Raw genomic sequence first — 27,801 nt, 5'->3', positions numbered from 1 at the left:
ATGCACAATTACACACAAAGGCCAAAGTAAACTTCCCAAATCTTACGCTTAAAACGTTAAAATTAAACATATAAAACGTGTCATTTATAAAATATCCTGATATTAAAATACCATGATGTTATATTACTTTCCTGAATATTTTGGAGCAAAGTTCACGAAATGAACAGATTCTTATTACCGAATGGAGGCAATAAGGAAATATCGCTGACGATAACCAGGCGAATAAATACACCTACAGTCCTGTCTACACGTACAATGCCAGGTCGTGATGATACACTTCCGCGACAGCCGAGGCTCACCAGTGAGATCAGTAGTAGTACATGAGCGGATTAATAGGGATTAATATCAGAACATTATATATCATCATTATCACGGACACACGAAGTTTTACGCATGCTAGATATGAATGACTTCAAAATAGCTTGTAAAATATTTCTAGAATTATTTTTTTTATGAACATATGATTCAGTTCTGCTTTCCTATTTCAAATTCAATAACACTTTATGTGAACTATCATGACTTTTGCTGAAGATGAAATAAGTGTTTTCATTTGAGAGGGTGGGTGAATGTTGTTGCTACACTGACAAAGTAAGGATGTCATCTGTGGGATGACACCACGCCCTGCTACACTGACAAAGTAAGGATGCCATCTGCGGGATGACACCACGCCCTGCTACACTGACAAGGTAAGGATGTCATCTGTGGGATGACACCACGCCCTGCTGCACTGACAAGGTAAGGATGTCATCTGTGGGATGACTCCACGCCCTAACGCATGCTCCCCGTCAACAGAAAGCATGTCCCGGGTTGAACAATGGGGTACTGAGACTTTGCTCATATTTAAAGTAAACGTGCTCAGCACCACGTTGGCCGCCAGTGTAGAAGCCTTAAAATGTCCCAGTCCCGTGATGGGGGATCGAGTCATCGACCTTGTGATCCCGGCCTGGACGCTTTGTCCGAATAACCAATGATGTTAATTTAAACCCCGTCCTTTGATGACGATGGTGTGGGTGCTGTTGACCACGATAATGACAGGGAAGAAATGCTTATGATATATATCATAATTGGGATAACAACGACGAGGAGGATAAAAACGACGACTACGATGCTGCTGCTGCTGCTGCTGATGATGATGATGGTGAGGCGAGGTGAAATGGGATTTAATGTCGCGTCCAAGATTATTTCACTTAGGGAGCGACCATTTGATTTCTATGGGGGGGGGGGGAGTTGTTTTCTCAGCAAACTATTTTTTTCTGAAGCCATTTCTAACAAACTATTTTTTTGTAACATACAGCTGAACAAACTATTCATTTCAGATGATAATTTTGCAATTTTATTATAGAGTAAAATATGCAATCATATTTCAGCAAATGCAGCCTGTGGTGTATTATAACATGAACAGCTATAGAACACCCGTTATAATAGTCTTTTTCATTCCCTGACATAAATACAGTAGTCCTGTTTGAAGCCTGGTGGAGGACGCGGTAATAGCTGTTTCTTTAGTCCCGGCCCGTATCGGTGGTATACTTCCAAGCCATCGTAACTGTACCAACCTTTGCCTGGCACACACACACATCCCACGAAATGACCCCCTTTGCCATACACTAAAGCAAATAGTGTATATACTCGTTCATTCATCTGAATAACATTGGGGTATCTGGTGAGAGGACAATTGTCTATCTCTATGTACACTACTGGTGGGGAATCAATGGTGAACAGTCTTGAAGAGAATGTTCGGACACCAGAACAATTCTCATTGGAGTCTTTACCCTGAAACAGGCATGGTCGAGGATCATGTTCATTGGCAATCCATGAATTTAACTTCTCCTGAAGAGTAGTGTGTTGACCCTCCTCCCACGACAAAGAGATGTCAGTACTTGTTCTGTGAATGACTGGATTCTCACAGTCATCTTTTGCACTACATTCTGATGAAAATTCAGTGGTGACAAGAGGTTTCATCTTAGAAAATACTCTCTCCTGTTGTCCACCATAGCAGTTCCAATGTCGTGAGTCTTCGGAAAATTCATCAAACTGTTGTAGCCAGCATATTTTTCCATCAGCGTAGTGTTTCTCTTTAAACAGTGTGTGAACTTCCAGCAATTCAAGCGCAAATGGTTCTATAATTCTCTGAAAATTTCTCAAGATGTCTCTTCTGAATGTGAACAAAATGTGGAAAAAATATAAAATGTTGTCAATAGGACAGGTGTTCGTCAGTCGGATGTCATCTTCTATAAAGAAAATGAAACCTTCTCATACTGCGGGACAAAATGTCCTGACAGGCTTTGTCACTAGACACAAATGTCGGAACAGTAGAACTGAAACATACGAACACTGTAATCAGACAATGTATACAGCAAAAGCAGAGCAAGACGTGTCTCTCCAGCAAAGGATGATGGTGTGCATTGACGTGTTCAAATAGATGTTTCATCACAACAGAAACACTTATGACCAGGTCATATCCAAAGATCATATAATATAGTTTTATTTGAAGGATTTTGGTGAAAATTGTTCATACCGATACCTTTTCATTTAATACATATGGTTTATTTGTATTTCAAACCATTCCTCAAACAAACCACAATATAAATATGTTCAACATTTATCAGTGAATAAATGTGTTCTTTTACAACATTGTAGCTTGGTTATTTCTTTTTAGAAATTGTTAAATTGGACGCCTGAATATTTGTACACGCATTTAAATAGCAAAATGTGCTGAACTGAAGCCATTAACTTCATATACAGAAATAGCAACAAATAAGATTAAAGTAATAGTGATGTTGCGCCGAAGGCGGCGGAAATTTTTTACGTTTATAATGCTGGAATAATTCTTTAATTTAATAGATAAATGTTGCAATGACATGCAAAATTATATCTGGAAACAAACTATTCATTTTTCTCACAGTAGTAAACATTCTATTTATTTTACTGATTATCTCCAACAAACTATTCATTTGTAAATACTTCCGCCCCCCCCCCCCCCCCCCCCCCATAGAAATCAAATGGTCGCTCCCTTATATAGCGACGTGCATGCATGCGTGTGTGTGTGTGTGTGTGTGTGTGTGTGTGTGTGTGTGTGTGTGTGTCCTTGTACTAGTCCTGACTGATGCCGATTTTTAGCGCTAGTCCACTGAGATAACACGAATACCCCACTAAGACACAGTGTAGTGTCGACCAGTCCGTGTTTTAGCCCCTTAATGCCGAACGCCAGACAGGGTAAGAACAACTACCACCTTTTAACGTCTTTTGGTATGACGCAGCCGGGAATCGATCCCTGGACCTTCCGCTCTCCGGTCTACCACAAGACCAAGGAGGCGATATGATGATGATGATGATGATGATGATGATGATGACCTTTCGATTACCGTTAAATCACGGTGAGAGTTACATTCCCCTGGAGCATGTGACGAACATGCACACTGTCAATGCCTACTGGGAGATAAAGTCAGTTTTCATTCTGATAAACTCGTTACATGTTTATCTTACAGTAACAACTAGAACTTAAGATGAATCCATTTTCTATTCATTACATCGCCACAGGAAGAGAGGAAACCGTTGTCATGGTAACACCAAGCATATGTATCGCTTCATCTTTATATAACTTTACGGGAGGCATAGAAAATTGAAGAAACGCCTGTCTGAAATTAGAATGCATGTAATTACAACGCGGTGCCGGTTTCAACCGGTCAGTTGACTGTATTCGGATGTTTTAATTTCTTTGTAGAAAAATAACATATTGATTATAACAGCCCTTTGCAGTTATGTGATAAAGACATATAACTGAATGCATCGGAACCGTTTTGTAAACTGATTCGTCTCCATACGTCAAAATACGATCACAGTGACACAAATATTGATTGCTCGAGATTGCTTGGTTAATAGTAATCTTTTAAAGTGAGAAATAAAAAATACCTATTTATACACTATGTATCACTATTTTTATATAACGGTTGTTTCAAGCCAACCATTTTCCATTTAGCTATGGGAAGCCCATTTGTGGTATCTCCCCCGGGATATGGCAGGAACATTGCTTTAGGCGAGCTGAAACCACATTGACTCACACCAATCAAGTTATGTGAATCGATGTTACCATCTTCCTATGTATTTAGGGGACACGGGTGGCCCAGTCGTCGACTTCGGGCGTCGCGATTCGTTGTGCGTCACATGGGCACGGCAGAAACCTTTGATTGTGGGTTCGAATCCCGGTTCGCCCCGTTTATGTTGCCTGGTTTGTCAGCACCATACCGTAATCGCGGGTTTCACCAAAGTGGCAGCGGTCCGAGACCTGCATGACTTGGGGCTTTCTCCTACATGAAGCTGACACGCCGTGATATAACTGGAATACTGATCAAAGCGGCGTTAAACCCATCTCACTCCACATAATTTGCATTTTCTTCATAATATATCACGTATCTGACCCTTCTGCGAGCGACATAGGCGTGACAAGGAATCAGGGTTGTACAACGTACATACATACTTATTTTGGCAGGTGTATAGTGATTAACGTCATGTACGCTATGTCGAGTATTACAAAATGGCACTGGTGTGAACAATCTTATATGGTAACACCATCACAATTGGAATACAACGTTTAATGGGTTAATATACTTTATATACATCACACAAAACAACTTGTTGGATATTCTTAATTGTATGTTTGTGTTAAACGATACATCATGAACCATGCATTCAATATCGGTATTTTAGTTTCATGTACATGTATAATGAAATGTAGAAGAGGATATAACCGATTATCGCATTTCTCTACTGAAGACTGTGATCAATGTGACATTGAATAGAGTCAGTTTCAGAAGTCACATAAGTCAACCGCTGATGACGAGTGTTTTGTGCCTCACCGTGACCTCAAATACAGTGACATGTGAGCATGAGCAATAAAAGTGCCGATTCAGTATAAAAAGGCCGCTTCTTTTGATTACATGGTGCGCACTCATCGTCGATAGCACCGTAGGAGTTGCTCCCCTTGGCTATACGGCCTCCCAGATAAATGGCATTTCATTCGTGACCAACTCGTGTTATTCAGGGACAAGCCGAATAGCGACTCTTGTCCCTCTCGTGGCCATTTTTACGACCGGGTTCCGTCTTAGCGCAAACGGGCATACCTAAAACAATTGTCAACTCGTTGCGTAATGGTGCACATATTATTTCCCCATTTATTATATATATTTCAGATGCAATTTTAAGCAAATAGGACGTGCGGAATTATACAGTATGATTGAACACATTTAACTGTGTCTTGGGTATATTTTTAGATGCAAGACATATGTAAAATCAAAAATTATTTCTGAGGGAATCTTTGACGAAGAACTTGAAATCATACGCGCATTCTGATTGGTTTGTTTTATTTTCGCACATGACATTCATCGATAGGTGGCATTTCTGAGAAACTCGTGCCATTCCGATTTACGGAAATGTCCGAGTGACGAATTGGTGAAACTGCAATTCAGTTCGGACGATCACTTGAATTTGTCCTTCCTGTAATATTTTACCATGCGTGCTGTTAATATGGGACTACATGTGCTGTTCAAGTTAATAACGGACCATGTCTCCCATCCAAGTCAATATGGAACCACGTGTGCTATCGACGTAAATATGGGACCATATGTGCTGTCCAAGTTAATATGGGACCATGTGTGCTGTCGACGTTTTATATGGGTCCATGTGTGCTGTCCAAATGAATATGGGACCATGTGTGCTGTCGACGTTAATATGGGACCATGTGTGCTGTCCAAATTAATATGGGACCATGTGTGCTGTCCAAATTAATATGGGGCCATGTGTGCTGTCGACGTTAATATGGGACCATGTGTGCTGTCCAAATTAATATGGGACCATGCGTGCTGTCGACGTTAATATGGGACCATGTGTGCTGTCCAAATTAATACGGGACCATGTGTGCTGTCCAAATTAATACGGGACCATGTGTGCTGTCCAAATTAATATGGGACCATGTGTGCTGTCCAAATTAATATGGGACCATGTGTGCTGTCCAAATTAATACGGGACCATGTGTGCTGTCGACGTTAATATGGGACCATGTGTGCTGTCCAAATTAATACGGGACCATGTGTGCTGTCCAAATTAATATTGGACCATGTGTGCTGTCGACGTTAATATGGGACCATGTGTGCTGTCGACGTTAATATGGGACCATGTGTGCTGTCCAAATTAATACGGGACCATGTGTGCTGTCCAAATTAATATGGGACCATGTGTGCTGTCGACGTTAATATGGGACCATGTGTGCTGTCCAAATTAATATTGGACCATGTGTGCTGTCCAAATTAATATGGGACCATGTGTGCTGTCGACGTTAATATGGGACCATATGTGCTGTTCAAGTTAATACGGGACCATGTGTGTTGTCGACGTTAAACTGTAATCCATGTGTAAATGGTCAATGCTCACCACACAGCTGGGACAGTGATACTAATTACATGTCACATGACGTTCGTATCCACTGATTACAAAAACACACATTTTATACGAATTATTTTTATTTCGCAACATATTTGATAATCTGACTTGGTAAATAAACTATTTACATATTCAACAATGTAAATAAAGTAACAACTGACATCAACCTCCATTGTATGATATGTATGCTTGTGTTACCATGACAATAACAACAAGCATATGACATTATGCAGTGGGTATAAATAAATTGGCAGTACTCTAAAAAATACATTAAAAGAGGCCAGTATGTATCGGCTTGTCATATCAACACCCAATCCGAAATTCCTCAATGTTGTATTATCTCTCTTAGTGGAAATAACTGTCATGTTCACGGACGTGTGAACGTATTTCCCAACTTCTACAAGGATGTTGTGAGCGACAACCTGTTGTCATCCTTCCAATCTCATTAAAATCAGATCTTAGTTCTCGCTATCGCTAAACAAAGCTTTCTTTAGCGGCAGTGAGAACCTAGATCTGATTTCAATGAGATTGTCATCCTTCGGGTGTCACTTACCATAATCGGGAAATGAATTCCAAACTAATTAACAATTTCAAACGTTTAAAGCTATTTCAATTTACGACAGGGTTCAGCTCGAACAGTAAAAACACTGTTGACAAGCTTCATGACGACAGATGACATGTCAACCAATACCAAACAAAATTACGTTTTTTATATAACGCCGTAATCCATCGAAAGTATTTGTGTTCATAGTTTACCCGAAACCAAACAATCGACACATTTTGGGGCTTCCCTGGTGCGTATATATATATATATATATATATATATATATATATATATATATATATATATAGCTTCAGGGGAAACCCCGAATCAGGTTTTTCCTGCCTGTAAACAAAGCAGGAATGTGTTTATTGACATGAACGTAAAATTTCCATCTTCCATCATCAATAAGTTCACATCTGTAAATAATTCCCTGCTGTCATCTGAGCGTCAAGGCACGATGGCGCTATGTTACACAGATGGAGAACAGCGTCAGAACTGATATAGAAAGGAGTGTTTCAACATTGCTCCATCATAGTTTGATACAGGCAAGTCCTCGTGTTTCAGGCAGTGAAGGAATCTTTCATCGTTCCCTCGAGATCACCGTTAAAATAAAATATACATGATGGCATTGACAAGCTTTCAAAGAGATACATTCCATGTTCGGGTTCGCAAAGACGCTTAATTAACCAAGAGTATTGACAGTTTTACGTCGAGTCCGGGCATCTGGGGACTGTCAGGCCTAAAGTAAGGATATCAAGGGTTAATATGTTAATAGCATGTACATTTCAGCCAAACAACCAGACAGGGTCCATGTTTTGTCCGTTGATAGCATGTACATTTCAGCCAAACAACCAGACAGGGTCCATGTTTTGTCCGTTGATAGCATGTACATTTCAGCCAAACAACCAGACAGGGTCCATGTTTTGTCCGTTGATAGCATGTACATTTCAGCCAAACAACCAGACAGGGTCCATGTTTTGTCCGTTGATAGCATGTACATTTCAGCCAAACAACCAGACAGGGTCCATGTTTTGTCCGTTGATAGTATGTACATTTCAGCCAAACAACCAGACAGGGTCCATGTTTTGTCTGTTATTAGCATGTACATTTCAGCTAGGTATGGGATAGTTCAGGCTTCATGTGCCTGTCATGGGTCAATAACGGTAAAACGTGGTAGGGTGGCGTGTGAACAAATAAATCATTTAATTAATTGTATCACTCATTGGATTTCAAAGAACACCATAACCGATTTCACATGATCAATGAACCAATGGAATATGAAATTCAAGCGTACGTAACGCGAGTATTTGCCCTTCCCAAAATGTGCGTAATATTTATTGCTTATTATATTTGCATACAATATTCACGATCATCCAAAACTGGCTCCCACGGGAGATATCGTTTGGGTGAGATCAAGCGATATCTACATTGTAGATATCGCTGCAATGGAATTCCATCACAATGCCATTGGTTACCATGACGTCACAATCAAATGACATCACTAATGGCTCTGCTACTGAAGCTGTTAGCAGTACTTTTTACACTCAAGACTGCTTATTACTGTCTACAAACTGAAAAAAGTTGGAAGAATGATGTTGGATGATAAATAAAATCTCACCCTCGTGTCTTTTGGTATGGAATATGCAATTCAAACGAATGTTGATATATTTGATATCAAACGACACGAGGGTGAGATTCTCCATATGTTGCAGCTACGGACACGGAATGGTACGGATTACTAAAAAGTTTTACGAAGTCAACGTTTTGAGAAAAAGAGGAGTTACTTTCACTTCACTCTCATCTTAGAAAACACACGGCCGATTTACAGTAATTAATTATCTCCCTTTGACCACTGCGTTCATAGCTCGACGTCTTTTTGAAAAATATGAAATTATCAATTATCCCTGTCGAAATATATCAAAGGACCTCACAGATAAGAAAATATTCATATGTATTTGGCACATATTGTTGTCCGTTATAGAAATAATTTTAACATACGATGCCCAACCAGACTTTAAAAAACAGCCCACGACACACGCATAGCAAAATATCCCACAAAAGATTATACAAAAAATGAATCTCGCACAAGGAACTGGTAATCATCGAGCGTTCATTCTTGGCGCTGCTTAATCCCAGGACAAGACTTACATTATGCTGTTCTTTGTAACTTCACTGGGTTTTTTCTTCACAAAAGTCCGCAAGTGTACAGAAAGGAAATTCCACTGTGACGTATTTAGATCACGTGTTACTTTAGATCTTCAAGCCTTCAGGTGTGGCTCAATGGCATCCTTTAAATATGTTGTTATGTGACACCACTATGTATATGAGTTCGGGGAAGGGTTGGACAGAAATATTTGGGCGAGGTCACGTGGTAATAGCAGCTGCCTCCTGGTACTGACAAATAGATTGCACCAATATTTGGAACCCTGCTTTCAAAGCTTGCTAAACCAGGCTTCGGTAATATTCCAATGTGTAGCGAGGGGCACCCTCCGTCTGTTCACAGTCAATTGGGAGGTTTCCGGACATTATGCTATCACAACCAAACCGAATAAGGAATGTCTGTTTTTCTATGGCACGGCTCTGTCCGACATTATTGGGACTTTGAGATATCACCCCTTTGAAAGACGTGGCTGCACCCAATACCGGATACGTTTTATTTGGATTTCAGAAAGTGTGTGAGGGAGTGGGTATTGGCTGCGGCCGCATGAACTATTATTCAGCTTTCAGCGACGACATCTCACAACGTATACAATTCAAAGGAAACCTCCTCTCAGCCTTGTCATACATTTAACCGGAAGTGTGCAATTCAATACCTAGAGTTATCTTCTCCTGTATCTTTCTGGACGGAATTGTTGTTGCGTTTGTTTAATCTCTTTAATCTGCTTTTAAACAGACAGATTATGGAGAAAATGATTAGGGTCAAGACCGGAAGTGCCACCAAGACGCCCCCTACAGCAAGCAGCGTCGGTTCCTGGTTCTTTGAGGCGTAGAACACGAGCAAGATTCCTAGAGGATGAATTTGAGTGGATTTTAGATGAATTATAAATGAACTATAGAGAGATGAATTAGTGAGAGAGTGTTTGTTTGTTGTTTAACGCCGCACTCAACAACATTCCAGCTATATGACGGCGGTCTGTAAATGGTCTGCTGGACCAGACAATCCAGTTAATGACATCATGAGCATCGACCCAGGCAATTGAGATCGATGACATGCATCAACCAGGTCAGCGAGCTTGTCCATCCGATCCAGTTAGTCGCCTATGACGACAAGCAGAGTCGCCTTTTACGGCAAGCATGGGTTGCTGAAGACCTATTCTACCCCGGATCTTCACGGGTCAGTGAGAGAGTGAGATAATGTTGTTTAACGTCGCACGATGCAACATTCCTGTTAGTTCACGGCGGCCTGTCTGGACCAGAGAAACCAGTGGCTGACAGCATGAGTAACAGTGAGCATACAATTGTGACCATCCGATCGTCATTAATTGGCATTCGCTAACTGGCCGAGTATTGCATTAGTTATCTGTTACGAAATCATCGACTGCCTGGGACCTACAGTGCAATAGGAGTTCTAGTATGACGGTATGAGAGTATGACGGTATGAGATGAGAGTATGACGGTATGAGAGTATGACGGTATGACATACCCGACGGGAGCCCTACAAAGAAGGCGAAACCCACAGCGGAGGCAGCCAAACATCCCTGTAGACAGCACAGGCTTGACTGGACGGTCTCTGAAACAGTAAAACAATGGTTGGTGAGGTGAGAGGAAATAGGGTTTAACGTCGCACTCAAAATTATTGCACCTATATAGCGCCGCTTTCAAGAGTATTGCACTTGTATAGCGATGCGTGCGTGCGTGCGTGCAATAGTCCAGACTTTGCCGGTTGTATTGTGCCAGCCCTCTTATTGCTGCAGTTTAAATTAGATTCCCCATTTATACACAGTATACTGACTCGGAGCTGACCTGCCCGTGTTTTATCCACTTTATACAAATTCCCCTACAGTTCTAAATGCTACTTTAAATATTTCTCTTCGACTTCCGCGATCAATATCACGGAGCTCATTAGCGACCAACTAAGCATCAACGTATATCAGCTGTACATATCTGAATATCAACATATGGTTCAATATCAAGCCAACCAACCTTTGTCCCGAACCTAGACGCTAACAATTCCAGTAAAAATAACGCTCGGCCAAAATCCAATACCTCCTGTTCTGTCAGAACGCCATATTGGCCCAATACAAAGCTTCCCCGGACTTTCTGTCATCGAGTGGCCTTGTTTGCTCAGAATAAGCTGATAATCAACCATCAGGTTTAAACAGAAGTACAGCACATTCTAGGTCAACCAACACCGTGTCTTGAATGTTTATTGATAAATACACCTCACATACAAACCTTCTTAAAAGCGCCTTATCAAATTTCATTTTCATATATTTAAAGAACAGTTACCCACTGGAATTATAGCACCTGAGGATCAGACCTTGGACTCTGTATGGAGGTTAGGGATCGACCATTTGATATTCTGGCGTGTGTGTGCCCCCGAAAATTCACAAAAAATAATGATGCTTAAGACCCTTGAAAAAAATTGCTGTCACAAAATCCCTCCCCCCCCCCCCCCCCCCCCCCCCCCCACGAATATCAAATGTTCGGTGTCTTTGACATAGATCATATTCTACAACATCTGCCAAAACAGGTATTTAATTAAAACTATAAACACATATGAGAACATCTTCCAACAATGCTTCATGCATTTTTACGTGGCAGGCAAATTGTTTTTATCGAGCAGTCTGAAGCTGCATTATTTTTATGCATTATCTGAGACAATTTTTTGTCACTGAAAATACAACTTGGAAACTTCCTCGGCAAAACAATGGCAGCATCAAAGCACGATTTGAATAGTAACCTTGGCGATAAGGAATACATGTTATGATTTCCAGAATAATAACACTCATATGTTGTAACAGGTACACAACCGCCATTGTCTTACGGTGTCTGTTTGTCAAGCGTTGCTTGACATTTGCATGAGCACGTGAGTTGTCATGGCAACCGCCATGTTTAAGCGTACACAGCATCATAAAGTCGAGTGCCTATTTAGTTGTCCGTTTTACAGCTGAACCTGCTATGGTAGACTGTCACGCATCATGATGGAGTTCAACCGGGTACGAGTGGTTAAGATGAAAGGCCCTTTGTGCTCAGAGGAAGGTATTGTTGTACATTGGGTTTTTGATGAAAGGTAAAATAGATCGACTTGGCTTTCAAGTGTAAGAACGTTGTACAATGAACTCGCGGGACAATGGTACTGAAAAAAACATGAAGACAAACAGGTTATGATGGAACATAACACTTTCCAGATGGACAGTTATCCTAAATAGTTTAATATACATAACTTTATAACTTATATGGTACGTGTCGCCCAGTGGCCTTAGATGCCGTGCAGAGTTGCGCCCCTTAGCCCTGCCACGATCCGATGATCGTTGATTCAAATTCTGATTCGCTCTGATTATGATCCTTCATTTTTTCTCACTCACTCACTCACTAACACCACCCCTCCTTATCACCCATTCTTCAGCTTCCGGTTCAGAAACGATTATACTTCCAATGACTGTCCTCAAAGTCAATGAAATAGTCAAAACCAAACACTCATTATTTCCAGAAGAGAAAGACATAAAATCACCCTGACGTCGGTGTTAAGAAATATTGAGCTTATTGCACTGCTATTTCTTTAGTACATTGGGTAAATGTGTGAAGCCCATTTCTGGTGTTCCCCGTCGTGATGTTGTAGGAATATTGCCAAAAGCAGCGTAACCATATTCAATCATTCACTTTAATACATAATATTGAGAAAGACTATAATTTCGATTCGGCTGAGAGTGCGCCCGCCAGTGGGTCAATAGCATTGCCCTGGTGATTCTAGCTGTGTGCGCACATACGGGGAAAGGCTTTCCTTACGCAAATACGCTGATGCTTGCTTATGGCGGCAGAAGCTGCACATCGATCAATGCTATTAAATTACATATTTATGCACATTCAACATTCTGTGTTTGAACTAGGTAAATATTCTATGCGCACATCTGTGATGGTACAATGTAGCCCCGAACATCATTGTATTGATGTGATGTGGCGCAGGTCGTGGGCGTACCACCCAGGATGTGCTGACAGGATCATTTAAAAATTTGGAGTGAGTTTGGTTTTACGCCGCATTTAGCAATACTGCAGCCATATCACAGCGGGGGACACCAAAAAATGGGAGTCGAACCTGGGTCTTCGGCGTGACGAGCGAGCGCTTTAACCACTAGGCTACCCGACCGCCCCTTATTCAATTTGGAATAAAGTTGAATAAAGTTTGACATAAAGTTTCTTTGAACACTATTTCATTAATTTATTAAATTCATGTTTAATACGATCAAATTGTGACCGTAAATTGAAAGTGAGTAAGTAAATAAGGTCTTACGCAGCTTTTAGTAATATTCCGTCACGTCGGGGTAGACTAGAAATGGGCTTCACACTTTGTACCTGGGACTTCGGCGTGGCGAGCGAACGCTTTAACCACTAGGCTACCCCACCGCCCCAATAACTGGGAAGATTACTCTGTGAGTGCGTGAGTGAGGTGTGTTTAACGCTGCAACGGCAACGGTGGAAAGCTCGAAGTGATGCAGGTCTCAGACGTTTACCACGATGGTGAAACCCAAGAGGACGGGTATGGTGCCGACAAACCTAGAGACATTATCGAGGCGAACCGTTATTCCAACCCACGATCATAGGTTTATGGGACACAAGCGGCGCCCTTGACAATTGGGTCATTGGGAAACATTATATGTGACTATCGACTCAACCTGCGTGGTCTGCATCATTGGCGTTTTTACGTTTTCACCGCCGACGAAGATGAGTTGTAAAGAAATGTTTTTTACGGAAGCGCCTACACCAGCAGTCCTGTGAAGGTCGTTGGCGAGTTGATAGGGTGTTTGTCCTCGATTCCGTAGAAACAGATAGCTTTTTTCTGGACAGGTGTCCTGACCTGAGTGTCCTGGCGTCAGGATCTCCCTGATCTAGGGTGTCCAGGCGTCAGGCTCTCCTTGATCTAGGGTGTCCAGGCGTCAGGCTGTAATTGATCTAGGTGTCCTGGCGTCAGGATTTCCCTGATCTAGGGTGTCCTGGCTCTGGGGAGTCCAGGCGTCAGGCTCTAATTGATCTAGGGTGCCCAGGCGTCAGGCTCTAATTGATCTAGGGTGCCCAGGCGTCAGGCTCTAATTGATCTAGGTGTCCAGGCGTCAGGCTCTAATTGATCTAGGGTGTCTAGGCGTCAGGCTCTAATTGATCTAGGGTGTCCAGGCGTCAGGCTCTCCTTGATCTAGGTTGTCCTGGCGTCAGGCGCTCCTTGATCTAGGTTGTCCTGGCGTCAGGCTCTCCTTGATCTAAGTGTCCAGGCGTCAGGCTCTCCTTAATCTAGGTGTCCAAGCGTCGGGCTCTCCTTGATCTAGGTGTCCAGGCGTCAGGCTTTCCTTGATCTAGGTGTCCTGATCGGTGCCTATCGTCAGTGAAGACATTTTATGGATAACAACTTTGTCATTGTTTGTAAAGGACTTTTTTGGCGCTATTTCTTGCCCATTGATCAGGCGAATGTCTATGATTTTAGATTTGCGGAATCTATTATTTGCTCATCAGACTGTGACACACCAAGTGAGTTGACTACGACACGCCTATTTGCTCCATGTTTACAGTCACCAGTGCCATGTTGCTGACGTCACAATGTTATTAAATACCGGATAGGGGGTCCGGTTTCAGTGAGAGAGCAAATCACAGTGTTGCATTAACTTAGATAGTTTTCCTTCAAAAGGTGGGGTGAAACGGGTTTAACGTCGCGTCCATGATTATTGCCCTTATATAGCGACGCGCATGCACATGCACGTGTGTGTGTGCGCGTGCGTGCTTATGCTAGTAAGGACAAATGCCTAGTTTATTGTGCTAGCCCACTGAGATACCATGCCAGTGTTGAACATGGACACCCCATTGATTGATATAATGGTTCAACCTGCCACTCAGTAACTGACAAATCAGCAGACCATGACTGCTTCAACAGAGACAGCTTCACACCTCCCGTTATCAACGCTCCGGTAGTAATGCTATAGGTTTCGTCAGTTTATGTGAAGGGAAATAACATCGATACCGCTGCTTCAACCATTGATTGTTTGGCTTCGTTTGTTCAGCCCCGATGTCGTGCTGTAAAGTATGTGGCAATGATGCTTGAACCTTCTCTTGTTGACGCTGATGCTATTGCGCAACTCTTGTTGTCGTTGCGTACCTGTTGTTGTCGTTGAGTAACTGTCGCCGTGTCAGTGAGTACGGAGGAACCCTCACAAGCTCATTCACTGGAAGCCAGTTTCACGAATATCGGTTCAAGTTTCTACATGTCATTTCTATGCCGCTGAACAATTTTTAAGTTATTTCACGGCTCTCAGTGAAGGAAGCCAAATGTGAAAGATATTATTTGGCAAAAAGCAAACGGGTATGGTGCCGACAGTGATGCATTGCCATCGATTCATCGTTATTTGCGATGTATTGCTATCGGACTATGGTTATTTACGATACATTGCCATCGATCCATCGTTATTTGCGATGCATTGTCATCGATTCATCGTTATTTGCGATGCATTGTCATCGATTCATCGTTATTTGCGATGCATTGTCATCGGGCTATGGTCATTTGCGATGCATTGTCATCGATTCATCGTCATTCATGTTGCATTGTCATCAATCCATCGTTATTTGCGATGCATTGTCATCAATTCATCGTTATTTACGATGCATTGTCATCGATTCATCGTTATTTGCGATGCATTGTCATCGATTCATCGTTATTTACGATGCATTGTCATCGTTTCATCGTTATTTGCGATGCATTGTCATCGGGCTATGGTCATTTGCGATGCATTGTCATCGATTCCTCGTCATTCATGTTGCATTGTCATCAATCCATCGTTATTTGCGATGCATTGTCATCGATTCCTCGTTATTTACGATGCATTGTCATCGATTCATCGTTATTTGCGATGCATTGTCATCGATTCATCGTTATTTACGATGCATTGTCACCCATTCATCGTTATTTACGATGCATTGTCATCCATTCATCGTTATTTGTGATGCATTGCCACCGATTCATCATTATTTGCGATGCATTGTCATCGGGCTATGGTCATTTGCGATGCATTGTCAACGATTCCTCGTCATTCATGTTGCATTGTCATCAATCCATCGTTATTTACGATGCATTGTAATCGATTCATCGTTATTTGTGATGCATTGCCATCGATTCATCATTATTTGAGATGTATTGCTATCGATTCATCGTTATTTGCGATGCATTGTCACCGATCATCGTTATTTATGATGCATTGTCATTGGGCTATGGTCATTTGCGATGCACCGTTAGCTCGTTCAATCATTTCTGCCTGAACAACCCTAAACACGATAAACCCATTTCAGTTCATACGTGAGTTAAGTGTTATTTTAATTACTAATTCCAGTAAACAGTCTCGCAAATGTGGATTGACGTTGTACGTTTCTGACCACATGACTGGACCGGTCCAGCTGTTGCCAGGGGATACAGAGTGTACGTGTCGAATGCCCGCAACGCTTTACGTTGTTTTATGTGCAGATAGATATACATATTCGTAACGTTGTATACATATCAAAAATAAATAGACAGAATCAAAATAACTACCAGTATTCTGAACATGTAAGCTGCTTGCCGTAAAAGGCGACTATGCTTGTTGTAAGAGGCGACTAACGTGATCGGGTGGTCAGGCTTGCTGACTTGGTTGATGAATGCCATCGTATCCCAACTGCGTAAATCGATGCTAATGATGTCAATCACTGGATTGTCTGTCCCAGACTCGATTATGTACAGACCGCCGCCATATAGATGGAATATTACTGAGTGCGGCGTTAAACAACAAACAAAATAAATCAACAAACGGAGACAGTAAACACACCTAACGTGCAACAGTGAGATAGCGATACTATGCGTATCCTGATACTATGCGTATCCCGATACTATGGGTGCGATACGATCTGTATCCCGATATATGGAGAATCTCACTCAAGTGTCTTTTGATTTCAAATATATCTACACGAGTGGATACAAGTGCAAAACTCAGGGAGTTGCCGAGGAGTTTTCAACTTTTATCGACGAATGTTGATATGTTTGATATCAAAAGACCCAAGACGCCCAAGCGATATCTCCTGTGGGAGCCAGGTCTGGATAATTAAATACGTTTATTTCACAAGTTGATTTTCTGTCTAATTGCAGGTGAATTACAAATCTGAATCATTTGTTATTAAATTTCAGAGATCAAAGATGGGATGACATAGGATAGAAATATATTGGCTACAGGGCCCTGTGAATGTTACTCTGTTTAAGTCCAACCATTAAATACTAGAGAATCTACATAAGCTGGTGGTTGACCAGTTTCTGTTATTCACATGTTTTACACCAATATAACTTGTAATGAAATATATCGTATGTATCACGATACAGGGCTCGTAAATCGAGGTATTGTATTGTGGGTCTCGTATCGTGAAACTGTATGGCCGTATCTTAACACCACCGTAACAGTATCACGCAAGTGACTGGCGGGTGTGAAATTCGCGCAGGCTTTCTGCTTTCCAAACCACCTGTCAAAGATTTGGAGACATCCCAGTATGTGTGCAACAGTTCTTCGATGACGTAGCCTATCCTGATTCCCGAATCAACAGAACCGGGCGATTTCTCCGAATCAAACCATGTTATGATTGATATCAAAATTCTCTATTAGTTTGCATATTAATCTGTTTTACTTGTTAAAAGGCACGTTCAGAATGACCATGAACTTCCTGGCTCAGGAAGAATAGTGTGGCGTCATCGTCGTCACGTGTCTCTTAATCATCAACATTTATTGGTCTACCTGATATTTGTCACCTGTTGGCAACTGAATATTCATGAAGTGTTAAGAACATATAACCACTTCAGGCTGCATTAACTGGTGAAATAAACACGACGTGTGTCATATAGCTTGTCTGCCACTCGCTGTGCAGTCGGAATATATAAATCCCGATGTTTCGATATGCAGGCTGTAGCAGACACCTCCAGTAAAGCTTCATACTGCCGTTATGTGTTGGTCAGACGGTACTTTATTGAAACAAAATATCCCACTGATTATAATCATGCAACATACGTTATGGTTTGTTTATTCATACAATGAAAAGGTTGATTCAGATAAAATAAATTCGTTCTACCCGTGAAGATCAGGGGTAGAAAAGGTCTTCAACAACCCATGCTTGCCGTAAAAGGCGACAGAATGAAAGAATCGACATGACAGATTAACTGTAGTAAAATGAAAGAGGGTATTCTTTAACTTCTTTGAGTAGTAGATATCACATGTTAGCAGTCGTATTAACGACGAAGCATTACTACCTAAATAATAGTCTCGTAACAGCTACTTTTTTCAACTAAAGAATTTGTGATGCGTTTTTAATTGTGCCTAGTATATACTACTCAAAAGAGGTTAAAGAAAACCCGATTCTTTCACATTACTACAGTTAATATGTCATGACATGACAGTTTAACTATAGTAAAATGAAGGAATCGACAGTTTAACTATAGTAAAATGAAGGAATCGACAGTTTAAGTATAGTAAAATGAAGGAATCGACAGATTAACTATAGTAATATGAAAGAATCGACATGAAAGATAAACTATACCAAAATGAAAGAATCGACATGACAGATTAACTATAGTAAAATGAAAGAATCGACAGATTAACTAAAGTAATATGAAATAATCGACAGATTAACTATAGTAATATGAAAGAATCGACATGACAGATAAACTGTACCAAAATGAAAGAACCGACATGACAGATTAACTATCATAAAATGAAAGAATCGACATGACAGATTAACTATAGTAAAATGAAAGAATCGACAAGACAGATTAACTATAGTAAAATGAAAGAATCGACATGACATATTAACTATAGTAAAATGAAAGAATCGACAGATTAACTATAGTAATATGAAAGAATCGACATGACAGATAAACTATAGTAAAATGTATGAATCGACATGACAGATTAACTGTAGTAAAATGAAAGAATCGCCATGACATATTAACTATAGTAAAATGAAAGAATCGACAGATTAACTTTAGTAAAATGAAAAAATCGACATGACAGATTAACTATAGTAAAAGGAAAGAATCAACATGATAGATTAACTATAGTAAAATGAAAGAATCGCCATGACTGATTAACTATAGTAAAATGAAAGAATCAACAGATTAACTATAGGAATATGAAAGAATCGACATGACAGATTAACTATACCAAAATGAAAGAATCGACATGACAGATTAACTGTACCAAAATGAAAGAATCGACATGAGAGATTAACTATAGTAAAATGAAAGAATCGACATGACAGATAAACTGTCCCAAAATAAAAGAATCGACATGACAGATTCACTATAGTAAAATGAAAGAATTGACATGACAGATTAACTATAGTAAAATGTAAGAATCGACAGATCAACTATAGAAATATGAAATAATCGACATGACAGATAAACTATACCAAAATGAAAGATTCGACATGACAGATTAACTATAGTAAAATGAAAGAATCGACATGACAGATTCACTATAGTAAAATGAAAGAATCGACATGACAGTTTAACTATAGTAAAATGTAAGAATCGACATGACAGATTAACTATAGTAAAATGAAAGAATCGACATATCAACTATAGTAAAATGAAAGAATCGACATGACAGATTCACTACAGTAAAATGAAAGAATCGACATGACAGATTAACTATAGTAAAATGAACGAATCGACAGATTAACTAGAGTAATATGAAAGAATCGACATGACAGATAAACTATAGTAAAATGAAAGAATCGACATGACAGATTAACTATAGTAAAATGAAAGAATCGACGACAGATTCACTATAGTAAAATGAAAGAAGTGGGTGTTCTGTAACTTCTTTGAGTAGTATATATCACACGTTAGCAGTCGTATTAACGACGAAGCATTACATCCTAAATAAAGAAACGTGAGGTTTTCAGGTAGTTAATGGCATGAGAAATAAGGTCACACGGCGCTTGGGCAAATAGTGGAGAGATTTACACCCTTTCAACAGCTGCGAGCCACCGACGGTCGGGCAAGCAGTGGCTCACAACTTCCTTGTCATTAGATTGTCACAGCTCTTATTACATTCCCACCTACTGAGGAGAAATAGAACACGCCTTCGCCCAAGCCTATTTGTAAACGGTATTTTGTACCCAGCAAAAGATTCCATATAAAGGTGACGGCATTATGGTAACGCCTCAGTGAGCACAATGACGTCGTGCACCAGGCCGTCATGGAATGGAGGACTCGTTACAATGGACTCCCGGTCCCGGTGCCGGTGTCATCACGGATTGTCAGTGATCTATTCATGTGTAATATATCTGTATTCTGATGTCACGTAGGCCACTTTGGCCGGACAATGTACATTGCTGAATGTTATGTACTATCTTATACGAATGTACATTGTGTGACACCGTAATAAAATAATCTTCTTCTCCTTCTTCATATAATTTTCACCTCTACTTTGAAAATGTTCGGTGGATAATCGAGACGTTTTATATTTAGTAGAGATTTCTTATGATCATGAACGTGTTTTCATCGCTTTTATTTCCAGATATTTTTAGTGAAATACAATCACATTTTATAACCGTGAGAAAGGTTGCAGTAACTGTGAGAAGGTTGCAGTAAATATGAGAAAGGTTGCAGTAACAATAACAGTAATAATAAGATTAAACTTTTGTGTTTGCTTAAATAAATAACAAGAACAGATTAATCCTTCTAAATGAGGGGTAACGACTTATAAACTATGATACATCAAACAGATTGTAGTACATGTAACTAGATTCAACTGAACGATCCATGAATATCCTCCCGTCATATATTCAAAATACAATGTATTATTCGAAACTTCGTTGAGCGTTCTCGTACATCTTCGTAAATGAATCAAATGAACTATTCATGCGATATGAATTACCCGTTAATTTCTTTCACTCATATAGTGCATATCCAACGTTATTACTCTTTACTCGATTAAGTATTCATTACTGAAAAAATTGTATCACATGACGGTGTCACCTTGGCATTAGATAAGGTCTCAGGCATATACCATTGAAAAGGGTAGTCCCTGGACGTGCACGCTGCAGTACCCTACATTACGTTTTCAAAGACTTGTATCAGTACCTTGAATCATCGATTCCAAATCACTCATACACTAATAAAGGTCACGAATAACACTGACACATCGTAAGATTATTTCACTATAGATACGTAGGTTTAGAATCGCAGAATCTCGATTGGATTCTTTTTTATCCAATACGTATGACAAAGGAAAACAATGCTGGCATCTGTTGTGTGTGGTACCTAAGCAACCATCAATATGAATGAAGGTTCATTAGATAGAGAGTGAATGGGGCAGACCCACATCCAGGAACAAGGAATGTTTGCTGTTATTGCAGAGGACCCATGAAGATCCGGGTTAGAATAGATCTTCAGCAGCCCATGGTTGCCGTACAAGGCGACTGTGTTTGTCGTAAGAGGCGACTAACAGGATCGGGATCCAGACTCGATTATTTACAGACCGCCGTCATATAACTGGAATATTGCTGAGTGCGGCGTTAAACAGCAAACAAAACAAACAACATGTTATTGCTGTGTATGCAACAATGTCATTTAACAATTTTTCAGAAAATAATAGTAATAAAACGTTTTTTAAATTCTAAAGCATACGTAGAAAAAGTCTAAGGTTGGTTATTTTTAACTAACGGGTAGCTGAATATGTTTCATCAGTGATTCGTATAATACATTATGTTAAATTTCTAACATTGGATTTCTCGCTGTACAGATTCCAGTACATTAATTCAAAGTGATAATAAATGTGTTGGAAATCAATTTTCTGACTGTGCAGTCTATTTTATTCATGTGTCAGCTGTTGCGATATACATAACGGGCGTATTCAATATAACGTTCATGTAAAACGTTCATATATACAAAGCCGTCAATATAGACTTACGCAGTTCTAGTAGGCGAAAGAAACGGCTTTCATTTCGATTTGTGATTAGTGTTACAAAAATCTCTTGCTAATCAACAACGAATATTTGACCACCTGTCTCACAACATGTCAGAGAAATAAATCAATTGTCCTTGTATAACGCGTGGTCCTGCAGCATCAGTCGATATACATATCGGGCGGTTTACTTCAAAAAGAATAGGCCTGTGTTGACAGTACACATTATGATGGAGGCATTGAGTCAATATCATCTAGAAATGAGTCGGTAGAATTGACAATTTCGTCTCATTACGTATATTCACTTGTTTCGATTTACTCTATGTTGTACGACTGTTCAAATGACATTCATATAGTGTTTTTTACTAAGTAAACTGGTTTGACTATTAAAGTTGTCTAAATATGAGTCTTTGTCCCAGATGCTGTAAATGGCGACTGTGCTGTAAAAGGCGACTATGCTTGTCGTAAGAGGCGACTAACGGGATCGGTTGGTCAGGCTCGCGCGCTGACTTGGTTGATGTATGTCATCGCTCCCCAATTGCGTGGATCAATGCTCATGTTGTCAATCACTGGATTTTCAGGTCCAGACCCAATGACTTACAGACCGCCGTCATATAGCCGGAATGTTGCTGAGTGCGGCGTTAAACAAACAAACTTTGTCCCAGAGGATAGCAAATGTGACCTCTTGTTGACCTTATGTCGCTGTGGGGACAGTGGCCTGGATCAGGTCATTAGGTACGTTTGTCACACGTACTCCCAATTACGCCCTTCCTACTACCCAGTGACCTTTACAGGGGCAATGAGATTTGAGGAAACTTTGTTTGGGAACGACAGCAGGGAAATACAGTGTGTGTGTCGTTCTTTCCGGATTTATTTAAATCCTTGTTCTTCGTGGTTCTGAAGAAGGTCGTTGTAAAAATAGAAATTATAAATAGATGCTCTTCTACAAAGTGACTTGTATAAATAACGTATGGGACAACGGGTCACTTCTATTTCTGAATTTCGTGAAATATTAAAAAAAAAAGATTTCAAGGAAAACGTTTGAATTATGAGTATTTTCACGAGTTAAAGATGTGACATAGTGTGGAAATCAGGTGAATAGTTGCGATCAAGATTACTGCACGTGTGTGTGTGTGTGTGTGTGAGAGAGAGAGAGAGAGAGAGAGAGAGTGCGTGTGTGTGTGTTATTCCGGACTAATGCCGGGTGTATAGTGCTAGCCCACTGAGATACCATGCCGCAGTTTAACATGAATACACAGTATACTGACTGCGAGCCAACCAGTCTTTGTTTTAGACCCTTAATGCTTAATAACGTATATTGGAATGACGCCGCCGGGGGTCGAACTCCGAACCTTCCGCTCTACGGGCGGACGCTCTACCACTATACCACAGGCGGACAGTGTATGGATGGACCGTCGTTTTACAGAAAAGACATGTTTTGCCAAGATATTCGCTTGGCAAAACATGTGTTTTCTGTAACAACAGAAATGTACACTATCACGCCGTTTCAATCCTGCACCAACACAGTGACGGAAACTAAACGGATGTCTTCCCTTAGACCTGCACTTAGAGCTCTTGATGACTAGGATATGGAAATAGCATATCTACATCAGCTGGAGAAACACACTGAAGCGAAACAAAGGAAACATGGGTTGGCAAACAAAATATCACATCATCACTGACAATATTGCAATGTATCTGAACCAGAATTATAAATACTCCTGACGTCAATCGGGATAGTTGAATATTGTCTATAGTATTAATACTCCAACATCCACACACACCACAAGAATATTCTACCAGCTTAATGGTGTGTGTGTGTGTGGGGGGGGGGGGGGGGGGGGGGGGGGGGGGGGGGGGGATTGGAAATCGTGACCAAGGGTCGTAATCTATACGTATCTGGGATTCGAACTACGAGATTCGCTGTCTTAGAACATTGAGCCAGCGACTCTTAATAACTAGAATAATCCTATTAAATGCTCTTCCTGATTTATTAGATGTATATAATGCAACCACATTTCTGATGTACTCTAAAAGCGGCGTAAAACACAACTCACTCATTCACTAATCGCCTATTCAAATATTTTCCCTGAGGACATCTACGTCTGGTTCAGATTGGGAGCTCATGGAACAACGATAAGATTTGCATAGTCTTGCATTTAAGCATCACGTGTTCAGTCCGTTTCACACTTCACCCATAGGGTGCTTTTCACTACCACAGAAACACCGCGAGATAGCTTATCATCACGGCACATCACGTGCCCGGAGTATAACAGGAAATACACACGTCCACGTAGACCTCAGATCAAATGTAATTTACAATCCTAAGGACAGGCATATAGCATAGGAAAACCCTGAACCCTCAAAACATGAAATAGTATGTTGTTAGAACATTACAAACGAAGTATATACACTGTGCTTTCAGGAACGGCGAACGTGTGATCAACGAAAATGTCAGTTATGATTTTATAGAAATACAGCTACGAATACAGGCAGCGGAACGCGTAAGTTAAGCATGGTGTATTGACAAATGTTACACCTGGAAGCTCCCAGGAACCAAGGCTTGTCGTGAGAGGCGACTTAGTGAATCGGTGGTCACATCCTGATAGCAGAGTTCATCGTCAGACAACAATTTTTCAATATACCTGCAATATCCACACCACTATTTAATTTCAATGTAGTACATATACAAAAAAATTATATTCGTCAGTTCACTGAAAATGAGGTGCGTTGTATACATATTTTGTTTCGATTTACATTTCGAAACATTTTCACCATTCCGTCATTCTTTTTCATTTTTGTCGCCCTATTCGAAGAGGAAAGTTGTTGGTAGCAATTCCAGATGTGGCGAGGGCCGGGTCTTGCACGCTTTACACCCACGTGGGATATACTGGCCTAAATAATAAATATGGGACCAGGAATACTCAGGAATGGGATATTGTCTGGATTATTTTCACAAGGCATTTACATCGACGTCTTAGAGCGTGAATGCGTTATTACTTTAATAAGATTGAATCTTGTGTAATGAATCCTTCACTAACATATCATGTGTCCTTACCGTTTGAAGATAATAGCATAATCGCCTTAATAGAGTGTAACATACACGTTTGATTATATTTAATAAGGGAAGGGTTTCGTCACGTGACGATGACAGTGTGAATTCCATTAAGAAAAACTGGTGTGATATAGGTATAGACTTTTATCTAACTCGTGACAACGTTCTCTTAATTGCTGAACTTTCGAATTTGACCCCGATACCAAGGTGAATGTATTAGTCGGTAGGGTGGCCTAGTGGTTAAAGGTTCACTAATCACCCGCAGTCCTAGGTTCGATTCCCCACATGGGCACACATACATTAACACACACACACACACACACACATTAATAAATACATTGGACATAGTTTTATCCCTTACTATTATTTTTATGTGAATGAATACAAATTTGATAAAAGAATAACTTTATTGTGTGTGAACTGTACCCCCGCGTGTGTTGGAAACAGCTTGACTTGCCCCGCCCTTTAATCAACATGAACGACACACACGGAAGTGTTGCGCAAGAACGTGTGGTACGATCTCTTGGCTTTCAAATCGGTCATGATAAAATACCACGTGTGACATGTGGCAGCGTATTTCCACATCATAAAACGAACGGATTCTTGTTATCTGATTAGACATGTATCGTTTATGCAAATATCATTGTAGGCTCTCATCAATGTATGTCCTTAGGGCAATTCTGTGTTTTTCTGTCGTGGCTTTGCAAGAGTGAGTTTCTCTCGACTAATCTATTCAGTTCATCTACTTACGAAACACGGATGGAATACCAATCAAAATAAGTTGAATATATGAAAATATTTGGGCAGGAGGTACATGTATGATAATAAGATTGAGATCAAATTTACCTTGCATGGACATACCGTTTGCCGATTATCTATCAGATATTGGCAGGGTGTATTATCACCAAAAAAACATCGTTGAGGTAATTCGGACAGCCTCTCACAATGTATTACATTGACCCAGAAGTGTTATCTTATCCTAAAGTTTGTATTTTGTTGTTTACCGACCTGATCACCTGTTGTCTTTATCTGTGTACGTTTTCCGAATCGTTTGATGAATGACATTGCTATGCTCACTGTACACTGTATCTATTGGTAATCAGCATGTAGCTCTGCATCTGGTGACGATAATGTGAACAACTCACCCACTTCCGTGCATGTTGAATCTGTGTCGTTGGAGCTTTGGCTGTCGTCGGGAGTTTTGTAAATGGAGGCATTGGTACCCAGGCCTTTCAGTGTCATGTCTCAAGTTCCCCCTCCACCGTCATTCCACGACATCTCTTTCACTGCAACATCATCAACACGTGTGTTCAGTTGTGTTTGGGTGGGGCGAGTTGACTTCACCTCACAGGCGGGCGAAACGTGGCGTTTATCTTAGCCCGAGCAGACGATAATCCAGCAGGCGGTCACAAGCAGACGACAGGGAAAAGGCGCGAAATCGTTACTTCCTTGAGTGAAGTTTCTTGGACAATGTCTCCGAAATGTTTGTAGACATCGATGTGTGTTGACTGAATTGAAATAGATTGAATCTGAACGGATTTCACAGAACTGCGTGAGACCTGTCTCTTCCTCGTGCGAGCTCTGCCGAGCAATATCCGGGTCGGTCGGACTGTAGTTACCTGTATGTCCGACCAGCGAGAGAGAGACTATCGATTCGCTTCACTGCCTGGCTTTCACAACACTCACAAACTGTGACGAGTATGTCACGTGATCTGTTGCAATCCGGATCTGTTTCTAGGAAACAGCACCGCACCATTTCGTCGACGCATTATTTTAATCGTTTTCGGTAATACCACTTTTGTAAGCTATCATTTCTATATGAAACTTCCGTTTTCTGTTGTAAACAATAGCATTATATAGCGGTATCGTAGTAACCATCTGTTCGTCTTGAGTTAATTAGGCGAGGCCCAAGTCGGTGTCGAAAGTAAATATTGATTTTAGGGATGAAGACAATGCAAAATTAATGAAATTATTTACACATTGTTTCATCCGTCGAACTGTCACGGCTGCATCAATATTTTTACAACTAGATTGCCGACAGACAGACAGAGACAAAATATTTTATTTGCATCTCACTCGCAATGTGCACGAGATTGTGTTCAGATTACCTGATGAAGCAGGTGCGTCGATACCTTGTCTCACACAAGACGTTCGCTTTTAGTACAGTGGCGACAAACAACTCGTGATGTTCCATCATTCATAATTGTTTATTTGTTTGTTTGTTGTCTAACTCCGCACTCAGCAATATTCCAGCTCTATGACGACGGTCTGTAAATAATCGAGGATGAACCAGACAATCCAGTCATTGATATCATGAGCATCGAACCACACAACTAACATGCATCAACCAAGACAGCGAGCCTGACCACCCGATCCCGTTAGTCGCCTCTTACGACGAGCATAGTCGTCTTTTACGGCAAGCGTGGGTTGCTGAAGACCTATTCTACCCCGGATCTTTACGGGCCCCTTCATTTATCAGTTACCGGAAATCTTCATCTCATGGATGTTATGTGAAAACAGTGCTATATTGAGGTACATAAACCATTTATCCTCGGCACATGGATACCTCGTTAATCCGAACAGTAGCATTTTAGGTAATCGTCCATCTTCCCGAGTCAAGAGAGTTAACTGACTTTAAAAGTCCAGTTTCCACCCTT

The 27,801-nt window shown here is 40.6% G+C and overlaps 2 protein-coding genes across 2 annotated transcripts in view; one reads left to right on the top strand and one right to left on the bottom strand.

The window, feature by feature from the left end:
• Positions 1-27,801, top strand: part of LOC139445406 (proline-rich protein 23A3-like) — a 93,564-nt gene that overhangs the window by 41,494 nt on the left and 24,269 nt on the right. The gene's annotated exons all lie outside the window — the stretch shown is intronic.
• LOC139445035 (uncharacterized) lies at positions 6,495-26,801 on the bottom strand. The gene is made up of 3 exons (XM_071226097.1): positions 26,290-26,801; positions 10,620-10,706; positions 6,495-9,982 (listed from the first exon to the last, which is right to left on the bottom strand). Exons 1-3 carry the CDS (start codon positions 26,384-26,386, stop codon positions 9,783-9,785), a joined length of 384 nt encoding a protein of 127 aa, XP_071082198.1. The 5' UTR covers positions 26,387-26,801; the 3' UTR covers positions 6,495-9,782.

This window comes from Haliotis cracherodii, unplaced genomic scaffold (genome assembly GCF_022045235.1).
Source record: "Haliotis cracherodii isolate W230 unplaced genomic scaffold, xgHalCrac1.p SCAF_6, whole genome shotgun sequence".
Lineage (NCBI taxonomy): Eukaryota > Metazoa > Mollusca > Gastropoda > Lepetellida > Haliotidae > Haliotis > Haliotis cracherodii.
The sequence above is the reverse complement of the archived record's forward strand: the minus strand, read 5'-3'. Positions and strand labels throughout refer to the sequence as shown.